Consider the following 12,381-nt stretch of genomic DNA (forward strand, 5'->3'; position numbering starts at 1 on the left):
GAGGCCTCCGAAACAGCTCCCAGGCCGGGGAATCACGCGCTGACCAGCTGGCCGGCGCGCACGAGTTTAAACAAAGGTGGGGGGGGGGGGGGTGGGTTAGGTAGGGGAAGGGAGGGGAAGAACATAAGAACATAAGAACATAAGAAAATGCCATACTGGGTCAGACCAAGGGTCCATCAAGCCCAGCATCCTGTTTCCAACAGTGGCCAATCCAGGCCATAAGAACCTGGCAAGTACCCAAAAACTAAGTCTATTCCATGTTACCATTGCTAATGGCAGTGGCTATTCTCTAAGTGAACTTAATAGCAGGTAATGGACTTCTCCTCCAAGAACTTATCCAATCCTTTTTTAAACACAGCTACACTAACTGCACTAACCACATCCTCTGGCAACAAATTCCAGAGCTTAATTGTGCGTTGAGTGAAAAAGAACTTTCTCCAATTAGTTTTAAATGTGCCCCATGCTAACTTCATGGAGTGCCCCCTAGTCCTTCTACTATCCGAAAGAGTAAATAACCGATTCACATCTACCCGTTCTAGACCTCTCATGATTTTAAACACCTCTATCATATCCCCCCTCAGTCGTCTCTTCTCCAAGCTGAAAAGTCCTAACCTCTTTAGCCTTTCCTCATAGGGGAGCTGTTCCATCCCCTTTATCATTTTGGTTGCCCTTCTCTGTACCTTCTCCATCACAATTATATCTTTTTTGAGATGTGGCGACCAGAAATGTACACAGTATTCAAGGTGCGGTCTCACCATGGAGCGATACAGAGGCATTATGGGGGAAGGTGCGGCCTTGGAGGGAACGGAGGGAGGCTGTGCAGCTCGGCGCGCGTATCCTTTAAACTCCGGGGTACTTTTATAAAATCTACCCCTGTCTGTGTTCACAGTCCAAGCATTCTTGCTATGTTACAGAAAACCCTGTACATTCTCTATCCAGTTCCAGTCTCATTTTGGGATAAAGTACACTTGGGGTCTTTAATTAATAAAACAACTCCAAAGCAACAAAAAGCAAAAAGACTATTTTTTTGTATCATTGTGCTGTTTGTAAAGTGAGAAACTAAGCATATTCAGATATTAACATTGTCCACTCTTTCATAGGCAAACGTACAAATCTTTAATCAAGGTCCACACCTTAATTCTTCATCAGCTAGGCTTTTGCCTTTAAACAACGTTCACAGTCCATAGCCTTTATAAAATAATTTAAAGAAGCATAAAATAAAAAAAAAATCTTAGCAGCAACTAATACCATGGGAAGAAGCACAGTTTAAGCATCAAAGATCTTAGCAATAAAACAGGCCTTTAATGCTTTTCTATACTTCAGATAGGCATTCTCAGTTCCATAACACAGCCATATAGCTAAAAGTAGACTGGTGAGTACATTCCATCCGCCAGGCCTCTCTTAATCTTTGACTGCGAGCGGGATGGGCTCTGCTCTCACAGCCCCACTAGCTCACTCTCTTCTGTGTCAAGGTCTTGTGCTGGTTAATTTGCCTTCCCCTAATCCTTGTTGTTCTAAGCGACCACATATTTGCCTAATGGATGCACCAACCCTGGGGCCTACCTACCATCATTCACCCTGACAGATAAGCTTTGCCAAGTCCCTGGTTAAAGCTATCTGGGAAATCTTACTTGTATCCATGTGCCGCCTCACTGAATATTGGACCTCTCAGCGACTGCACACTGAAGCATGGAGTGACTAAGCAACCATGTTAGCCCACCACTGGTATCTGTGAGACCACTCGCCACCATAGTTGCAATCATTTGTAGGGGCCCACATAGGCCAGTGCCTTACATGACAGCCAGTGGCTCTCTGGCTTTCTTTAAAACCTTAGTGGTCAATTTTCAAAAGTATCTAACAGGATAAGTAAGAACTATGAGGGTCATTTGCAAAAGGGATCACACGCGAAAGGGACTTTTCTCATGCGCTACCTAAATGTGGGCGAGTTCTGGGTGGCGTCCGCACCGGAAGGGGAGGAGTTGGGGCGGCACCGGGGCGTGTGCCACAAAGACGTCGCTGACAGCGAAAAGATAAGGGCCCTTTTCGCCGTCAATTTCGCGCCCAATAGCACCACCTTTTATGATGGCGCTATTGGGTGCGAAAGCCGGCAGCAATAGCACCGCAGAGGTGCAATTGCTGCCGGCTTTCGCAGGCCCGCCCCCCCCCCCCCCCCCCCATTGTCGCCGGATTTTCTAAGGTCTGCGACCTTAGAAAATCCAGGCCTAAGCTAGCAAGATCAAAGCCTTTGGAAACTGGGCTAAATTTAGCTGCCCAAATTCTGGGTAGCTCTGGCAGCTGGGGTAGATTGGAGGGTTAGCTGTGATTTTCAGCCCTGTCTATCTCGGTTGGCTAAATCTAGAGCTAAATGCATCTGGCTACCCCCTTCTTCCTTTTTTGGTCAGCCGGGATGTAGGGGCGGCTCAAGGCTATCTGCTGCCTGAGACGAGGGATGAGATGGCGCCCGCCCGTCCCCCCTCTCCCTCTCCATGCACGCACACATATGCACTCATTCACTTCTCTCCCTCTTCCACACCCATGTGCACTCTCATTGTCTCTTCTCACCTCGATTCTCATTAGCCACAGGATCCTCCTCTTTCCCCAGGCCCGAGGGACACGCGCTCCACTTCCTCCTCCTCCTGTAGCGTCGGACCGCTCTGCCCTTGTTTTATTTTTGACACACGGCCCAACACTGTTGCTCCTCCTCCTCCTGCGTCTTCAGTTTCTTGTTTCCCATGGAGGAGGGCGACGTTCCTCCTCGTCACTGGGCTTCAGGCTTTCTTCTGGGGCCACAGGTGCTGCGGCTCCTCCTTCTTCGAGCGTGCGCTACTCCAGGTCTTTACTTTTCTGGTCTTCTGTAACAGGGCACCCGGAGTTTTCGGGTGTTGGCTTGGAGATCCGTAGAGTTCCCAGGTATGAGTGTGAGCAGGGGCGGATTGCAGGAAAATATAAGCCCGGGGATATTTTTCAAAACCAGCCCACAGGATATCTGTGATTTTCTCGTGAGCTTTCTGTGCAGCACATATTTCAACAGCTCCAAAAATCACACCTTCGACCCTTTAAAGATACATCGAGTGACCTGGGGCCTGGCAGAACTGAGCCAAAAAAAATCAACAAATTTCATATTTTTCTAAACAACCACAGCACACCTTAGTAGGGATGTGAATTGGTACCGGACTCGTTTCCGGTATCGATTTCGGGTAAAAACCGTGGGAAATCTTTGTTCCCGCGATTCTTACCCGTTTTAATCGGCTGTGTCGTGCCAAAAAAAACAAAACACCCCGACCCTTTCAATTTAATCCTTTCGCATCCCCCTTCCAAAATTTTTAAAGTACCTGGTGGTCCAGCGGGGGTCCTGGAAGCGATCTCCCGCGCTCGGGCCAACAGCTGCCACTAATCAAAATGGCGCCGATGGCCCTTTGCCCTTAGCATGTGACAGGGTATCCGTGCCATTGGCCGGCCCCTGTCACATGGTAGGAGCACTGGATGACCCGCGTCAGAAAAACGATTCACATCCCTACACCTTAGACCAGAGGTGAGCAAACTGAACTGCAGTCCCCTTCCATCCATGCAATTTGTTGGACCCTCCACAAGTTTGATTACATCGCTCATATATATCCTGGTCTGGAGTTAATTTTGCTTGCCAACCTTTCAATACTGAACCAATTGTCAATTAACGAGACAACCACCCTGCCAACCAGTGGCTCATTCACCCACACAAAGACATTTGCTGTGGTGCTGCTGCTCACATGCTCACTCAGCAAGTGCCCCCTACCCCAGCACTTCCACATCATTAGGTAAAAAGTCTTGCTTGTTGCCAGCCTTTCCTCAGCCTGCAGCAGCCTATTCTTTCCCAGTCTCATCCCCTCTCAGCACCCCTCTCTCTCCCAGAGACTCACTGATTGCATAGCCAGCTGCCCCTCTGAAAGCCCAGTCACCTCCGACAGAAGCCTCACTAACACTGCACAAGCACTAAGATCTTTCTGGCTGGCTCCTCCCTTTCTATCAGACCGATACAGAATGGTGCGCTCGGCCGAGCGCACCGTTTAGCCCTTGTTTGACCACGTGTTTTACACGCGCTATTATTACCCCTTATACAGAAAGGGGTAATAGTGCATGGAAAACGCGCAGCCAACCCCCCCGAAACGAATAGCGCTCATCACATGCAAATGCATGTTGATGATCCTATTAGTTATCCCCACAGGATACTGAAAGTAAAATATGCGGCCAAGCCACACGTTCTACTCTCAGAAGTTTAATCACGGACACCAGGCAAGTGTACAGAAAAGCAGAAAAAACTGCTTTTCTGTACATCCTCCGACTTAATATCATAGCGATATTAAGTCGGAGGTCCCAAAAATTAAACATTTTTTTAAAAACTTAAGAAAAAAAACCTGTCCGCTGGCCTGCGGGTTTTGAAAACGTAGGCTCAATTTCGCCAGCGTGTGTTTTCCGAACCCGTGGCTGTCGGCGGGTTCATCAACCGATGCCAGTAAAATTATGCATTGGTAGTCAGACCCGCTGACAGCCGCCGATTCCGCTAATAAAGAGGCGCTAGGGATGCGCTACTGTCCCTAGCGCCTCTTTATTAGCGCGGGCCCTAATTTAAATAAAGAATCACGCACCCAGGAGAGTGGGCGCTCAACACGGAGCGCCGGCTCTCCCGCTGAGTTTTTTGAATCGGCCTGTATGATAGTAGCTTGGATCCACTTGTCAGGGATCCACCCCAGCACATTTATATTAACTGCGTGCTACACAGAATGCTGCTTTTATGGGTCCCTAGGCTCTGCTCTGCCAACCTCTTCCAGGGAAGGGGGAACCAGAAGTGATCCATGCTGCCAGCTTCCTCCAGGGCTTAAGAAAAAGAAAAGAAAATTGAATCCTGGCCAAGAGTGAGGCTGGGGAGAACCTGGCCCAAAGCAGCACAGCTCCAGATAGAGTCCTGCAATCCTACATGGAGCCAGTGCAGTCAGAGCTAGACTGAAGCAAGGGTATGAGGCAACTTATGCAAACCTTACAGCCTTGCACACACATACCCCCAGCCCCAACCTCTCCACCCACAGTTAAGCTATGCATTTATATTATGGTTTTACATGAAAATGGACAAAAATATCACAACATCTATATCTATATTATATATACATGCACTGCTGTGGTACCAAACAGGAAACCCTGCAAAAAAAGTAAACGGCAATTGGAACTCACATTATATTAGGCCAGTTATAATATGTGTTGGGTGTAGGTTTGGCCCTCAGAAAGCCATGAGAACTAAATTACAAAATAGTAAACCTCCCATATGAAAACATCACTATCAGACTCAAACAGTAACAACTCTATCTATGAAAAGGCAGCACTGCAAAACCAAAAATACTAATACCCCTCCTAATAGGAAAATAGAATAAGCCAAGCTGCTATAGATCCCTACAAAGAAACTACACGCTAACAAAATACCTTACCTCAGTCACATATGCAGAAAACAAGCAGACCCTCATTACATACAGAATAAAGAGACCATAAAGAATAAAAAGAAATGGACAGAGAAAAAGTAAACTGGAAATTGCAACATACTGGGCTCTGTATGCAGTGCAACAATAGAAAAATAAACATTACTTTTGCTAATAAACCGAAATAAAAACTAAGAAATATAAAACATAATAGTAAAATCAAATCGATAAATACAGTAAATGCTAATAAAAAGAATATATTTCAAAACATAATGTTTTTAAATTTCCCAAATACCAATAAAATATTGAAAAAAGAGTAGACACCCAATAATTAACACTAATAAGGATAAAAAATACCCTGCTTTCCATACCTGGGAACTTTTGATTTTCAATCCTCATGAGATTGTCATGGATTAAAGCAGTGCAAAAACACATACACAAGCTGCCTCTCTCACACGCGCGCACACACACATATACACATAAGCTGCCACTCACACATACACAAGCTGTCTCACGCATGCACACATACATACAAGCTGTCTCTCACCCAAGCATACACACACAAGTAAGCTGCCTCACACACATGCACATACACACAAGCTGCCACTCACACATACACAAGCTGCCTCTCAAACTCCCACTCACACAAGCTGTCTCTCACCCAAGCATACACGCACAAGCTGCCTCTCTCTTAGGTGGGGCCTATTCTCTTTCTTCAGCTGCTGCCAGCATGGGCTCCAGCAGCAGCCCCCAGCCTCTCTGCAGACCTCAGCTGCCGCCATCCTGAGCTGAGGCAGCCGCGGCAGGGGCAGTAAGTGTGAGGCGGATGCCACAGCGGCGTTCTGAGAGAGGCATCTTTTCCCACCTCAAAATTCTACCGCCTGAAGCAACTGCCTCACCCTGCCTCATTATAGAACTGCCCTAGGAGGGAGGGGAGCAGCCGGTGGGTGGGGGGGGAGGAAGTTATTAACCAGGCCATGCAGGGAGACCCACCACTTGCCCTAGGGATTGGCCACTGTCAGAGACAGGCTGCTGGGCTCCATGGACCTGTGGTCTCACCTGGCAGGGCACTGCTTATGTTCTTATCGCAGCGCCTGGATTTGAATGGCCAAGTTAGGCAGCTAGGGCTGAATTTCAGTGCTAGCTGCCTGCTTTCTGCCACCACCCACTGGGGCTGTTTTAGGAAGAAAGTTGAGAAGGATGGAGGCGGGAGAGGGATGCATTGCTGCAGGACTTTTTTTTTAATATAAAGGGGAGGGTGGAAGGCAAAGGGAGCCACTACTGGAAAGGGGAGCTGTCAGAGTTAGGAGGGAGATGATCAGTACTTTGGGTGGGGGTCCTTCAGAGTTTAGATCCAGTGTGGGAGATAGGAAGGGGTTATTGGTTGGGGGCTGCTCTTTTAAAGAGGACTTAGTTCATTAGTGCCTGAAGATAAATGGTTAAAATTAGTTGCTTATCTCAGAGGGTCTTCGAACTTCTTAGTCACTTGCTGTTTGGGACATAGCCCATGGCAGGGAGAGCCCTGGGGTTTATCTTTCTGCTTTATTTTCCCATGTTTTCTTACCCTTGTCATTTGCACTGATGGCACCGTGGCTGCTTATTCTACCCGCTCGAAGGCAACTTTATGGGCGGAGTGTCAACTGGTTTCTCCTGAGAAGATTTGTAGGGCAGCTACTTGCAAGTCTTTACATACATTTGCCAGACACTGTTCATGCCGGAGCTATTGGCAATTTTAGTGAACGTGTCCTTCGAGTGGGACTCTCACAGTCCCACCCTGTCTAGGGAAGCTTTAGTACATCCCAGTAGTCTGGACTGATCTGGGTATGAACAGAGAGAGGAAAATTGGTTCTTACCTGCTAATTTTCATTCCTGTAGTACCACAGATCAGTCCAGTCACCCACCCACTGCAGAGGTTCAGCGTAAATGGGTGAAGGGTGTAGTTCAAGAGAGTCCGCTCAAGGAATGTTACTTACTTGATCTATGGAATGCAGTTCTGCAGTCTTCCACTGCAAAATCAATCAAGCAATTTTTTGTTCCTCATTCTCTGCTCATTGCGGGAGTTGGGGATAGAGTGTTTATACATTCCAATTGTTGGGATATTAAAGTTGATTTTTTTCTGTGCTTGGGTACTGATAAATACTGAACAGTAGCAGATGGCACACCAGGTTATAAGGCTGAGCCTGTGAAAATGTCTCTGTCTCCATCTGCTGGAAGGGAGTCAAAACCCAGGAGTCTGGACTGATATGTGATACTACAGGAATGAAAATTAGCAGGTAAGAACCAATTTTCCCTTGCTGGGTAACCTTTACATTAGCTGACAAAGCCCGAGATTTAAATTTCAAACCCCACTCTACCCCCAACTAGCAAAATTTTATCCAGATAACTTTTACCCAGGTAAAATGTAGCCAGATAAAAAGAGGGAAACTGGGGGTATTCTCAGGGCATGACCTAAATATATCCAGGTAACTGAATAAGTTTAGGTGGATAAGTCTGGTCACAGTTACTCAGGTAACTTTAAGTAGTTATATTCAGCAGTAGATCTACCCAATAAGTCCCTCTGAAAATCCCGGCTAAAGTTATCCTGGGTAACTTCCTGTTCACAGCACCATGCAATATGGACTTCATTGTTGCTATCCAGAAAAACAGACTGGCTAGGAAACTCTAATCTAGAGGAAATATGAGTAAAGGAACATATCATACAAATATTCAGATATCTAAGAAGCTTCAATAAGGTTCCACAAGGTAGAATTTTCCAAGGAGTTGTCGTATGATGCTGATAGAAGGGAAGCTCAGAAAGAAACTGAGAAGATACTTTTTCAATGCAAAACTAGTAGACACCTGAACAGAGTTAATAGAAGGCAAAAATAGTTGTCATTTAGAAATGTTAAAGATGCACCTGGAACCAGTTCTTCAAAACTTGTTTATCGTTCATCATCTCTTTTCTTTCTGGCAGATCGCCCCAAGGAAACAACTGCTTCTGTCATTGGGAATTTGACCGTACGACAGGGAGACTCGGTAACTTTGAAGTGTTCCAGCCTTGCAAACCCAACAGTGATGTCCTACAGCTGGTACCAGTGCCACCGAAAAGAGGCCCTTGAGGAGAAGGGGCAGCAGATAACTCTCAGGAATATAACCTGGAACAGTGGCCCCTATTGCTGTAAAGCACAGAATGCAAATGGGGCTGGAGATTCTCTCCCACTGACGCTTAACATACTGTGTCAGTAAGATTGTATTTATTTATTTATTTATTTATTTATTTAAATACTTTTGATATACCGATACTCAAGACTAGTGTCTTATTGTATCGGTTTACATTGAAACGAGGGGTAACCAATAAACTATGAAGATAGTTACAATGAACAGGGAGTTTACAGAGTGGGAGAGTAGAGAGCAAAAGCATACGATTAACAAAATAAGATATAAATAACTAAGTTTTAACATAACGAAGTTTCACATAGGAACGAATGTAACAAGCTTAAACAATAAATAAGTCTATAGGTATGAACAAAAAGTTCATACCTATAGACTTATAGGTTTGAACAAAATGTTCATACCTATAGACCTATAGGTATGAACAAAAAGTTCATACCTATAGGTATGAACAAAAAGATATGAACAAAAAGTCATTGGTGCTACTTTCTCACCAAATTATGGACTCATTTTGCCCATATGAATAAACAAGGTTAAAGATGAAATGCTGTCCTGTCCAAATGCCATCAGACAGTTTCCTGTACGTACCCAGATCAGTCCAGACTCCTGGGTTTTGCCTCCCTGCCAGCAGATGGAGACAGAGAAAGTTTCACTGGCACTGTACATAACCCAGTGTGCCACCTGCAGTCCCTCAGTATTTCTCTGTCTCCAGCAGATGGCAGATTGTGTAAAACCTGAAGTTTTGCAGTCAGGAGACTTGTTTTGGATTTGTGACCCTTCCTCCCAGTGGGTTTTTGGGTCCTAATGGATTCTTCCCTGTCTGGTCAAGGTGGACGAGCTGGGGGTCGGTGATGCTTTTGTACGCTCGCTCCTTTTTTTCCCTGGGGTGTAAATCTGGTGGTCCAGATCCCTCCCTTTCACGAGGCTGCTGAGGGAGCTACAAGCTCAGGGCGGCTGTTTTCTTTTAGTCAGTCCCGTTTTTAATTTGGCTGATTTTCTTTTATTCGGCTAGCAGCTCTGTGTTCCATTCTAGGGATTAGGTATTGTAAGTCTGGTAAAGATTTGAAGAAAAAAACAAAGGGCTGGCTTTTTTCTGATCTGCCATGCGACTTGCGCTCCTGGAACCTGAACCTCTGCACCAAAGGAAAGTATCGGTTTCTATATATTTATTTATTTATTTATTTAATGTCTCTTATATACCGATGTCCGTTTGCACATCGCATCGGTTCACAGTAAAACATGAACTTTATGGGCGAAGCCCTTACAAGGAACAGATAAATACAGTTAACTTTAGGGCATAGCCCTTAACAAAAACCAAGGAAGAAATACATTGGAGGGGGGTATTGATTTACATACTATAACCTATATATATGTATATATATATATATATATATAAATAACTATAAACATAAAATTATAACATTTCAAGGTACCAAAATCAGAGGCATTTCGTAATCCAATATTCAGGCCGAGTTCACAAATGTGGATTGGGGTTATAACTTTATTTGTTCTCAGAGAGTAAAAAAAAAAAGAGAACAAGGAACTAGACAGAGGAATCTGTGCAGCAGCGAGGATCCAGGGGGAAACTACCACAGCAGATTGGGGAGCTCAGCAATGGGGTTTTTCAGCAGTTTCTCTGCCTGCGGAGGAGACCAGGTGTTGGCTCCGTGGCGCTGAGGGACTATTCCCCTGCTTGCCTTTGAGATGCTGGTGGTGCCACAGGTGCAGGGAGGAACAGCGTGTGCGTGCAGCAAAAGCATTCAGGGGTCTGCGTCAGGCATGGCTGCACCAGTAGAAGAAACCTCATGGATGACAGGGTCTAGCACTGAGGCTTTCCCTGTCACTGCGAATATGGCGGCCATTTTTGATTCCCAAGCAGCGTCGGCAGGAGAGGCAGGGGAATCCCCTCAGCTATCGCCGTCAGTTCCCTGTCCTGCAGAAGTGAAGAGAGGCACTTGCACTAAGGAGGAACTGAGGTCTTCTGCTGGTTTTAATTTGCTTATGCACAAAGCGTGTTTAGTGAGATGCTGGCTCTTGGCCCCAATCTCCATAGATTCTCAGCCAGTCAAGAGGCCTGAGCTGTTGAGAAGCTCTTCAGGTCAATGATTTTCGGTACCAGATGTTAAACGGATCCAGGCCTAAACGCGCTGAAGGTGCAGGCGGACTTTACTTAGCTGTGGAGTAGGCCAATGTAGCGGTTCTTTTCTCGCGTTCATAGGCATGTGTGTGCATTCTCACCATGTGGCGATTGCATGTGCTGGGACCTGTGCGCATAAGGCCATGGCCTAGATTTTAGCATGTACGTCTGTGACCTAGACTTGAGCGCATAGCAGGTACTTGAGTATGTAAGGCTGCGACCTAGATTGGAGTGTGTATTTGTGTGGGTAGTTTTGCGCATAAGACTGCAACCTAAACTTCAGCATGTATTTGCGCATGTACTTGTGCGCATACGACTGCGACCTCGTCTTGAGTGCTTATTTGCATGTGTCCATGTGGGAAGGTGAGAGGGCCGCTCCGTGGGTCTGCTGCGGGCAGCACGTGTAACACATCCCTCCAGGTGGTTCCTCTTCACTGGCGGCGGTGGGCTGCCAGTTCCGAACTCGGGTCGCCTTGGGTGCCTCTGGCTCTGCCATGTTCCCCAGTGTTGCCAGCCAAGATGTCCTTGCTCATCGGGCCTCTCTGCGTGGCCCGCGGAGAGACGCCACCATCGGCGCCGCACCCCTCCCTAGGTACACGCACGCGCATCGCTATTTCTTTTAAAGGGCCCACGGCGAGAACCTGGCCATGGCTCCAGATGCTGACATCAGTCTCTTCAGTGTATATAAGCTCAGGCCTCGCTCCATAGCATTGCCTTTGCAACAGGTCTCCTCATACTCCAAGTACTCGTTGCTGACAGAGAATACTTTCTTCTTCGTGTTCCTGATTCCTGTAGTTCTTGGTTCCTGTCTTCCTCATTCCTGCCTCATTTATGTGTTGGACTGACTCTTTGGATTTCGACTCTGTTTTGATTGACTACGCTCCAGCCCCCGGACCTCTGCTATGCCTTACTACTCTTCAGCCTACCTCCAGTCCCGGACCTTAGCCACGCTTGACTACACCGCCTTCTCCCTGCCCTAACCATTGCCTTGATTGACTATGCTACAGACCTCTCCGTATCCAGAGTTCTACATTGCTTGCCATGACCTCTGCTTGCCGCCGGCTCTGATCCCAGCCTGTCAGTGACGCCTCCTCTCGCCTATCCCCTGGATGAGGACTTACAAGGCTCCGGCCTTTCTTTGCTTGAGCGCCTCCAGTTACCTTCCATTCCTTTGGCACCTGAGTTCCTGTACCAAACCCAGTCCAGGGTAGGACTACGCCATCTATTGGCTGCTGTCTCTGGGCTGGAGCACTTCTCTTTACTATCCAACCTTGAGGCCCATCTAAGTCCTGCTGGCCCCAGCACCCAAAGGCTCAACCTGAGGGGAACGAGGGCTGGTATAGGTGAAGTTCCAGCGGCCTCTAACTTCAGCCCACTCCACCTGCTGACAGTGGAGACCCGTAGGTCCCTACCTACGGGTTGCGTCAACCCCACCTCGGCCCAAGGATCCACCTCCGGTGCATGTACGCCTAGGTGGCATTGGTGCACCTATCTTTCCTGAACTTCGACTCTAGGCGACCGCCTAGAGTCGAAGTTCAGGAAAGATAGGTGCCAGGGAGAAACTGATCCAAGCACCTTGCTATCTGTGAGGCTTGCTATCTGATAGCAATTCAGTCCTCTCTCTCTCTCCTTTTGTGTCAGTGCTATTTAGTA

The 12,381-nt window shown here is 46.9% G+C and overlaps 1 protein-coding gene across 1 annotated transcript in view; it reads left to right on the plus strand.

The window, feature by feature from the left end:
* The window catches only part of LOC115076260 (sialoadhesin-like), an 81,565-nt gene that overhangs the window by 19,849 nt on the left and 49,335 nt on the right, over window positions 1-12,381 (plus strand). The window contains exon 4 of the mRNA XM_029577510.1: window positions 8,395-8,658. Within this exon, the coding sequence (XP_029433370.1) occupies window positions 8,395-8,658 (264 nt within the window). The remainder of the gene's footprint in view (window positions 1-8,394; window positions 8,659-12,381) is intronic.

This window comes from Rhinatrema bivittatum, chromosome 14 (assembly GCF_901001135.1).
Source record: "Rhinatrema bivittatum chromosome 14, aRhiBiv1.1, whole genome shotgun sequence".
NCBI lineage: Eukaryota > Metazoa > Chordata > Amphibia > Gymnophiona > Rhinatrematidae > Rhinatrema > Rhinatrema bivittatum.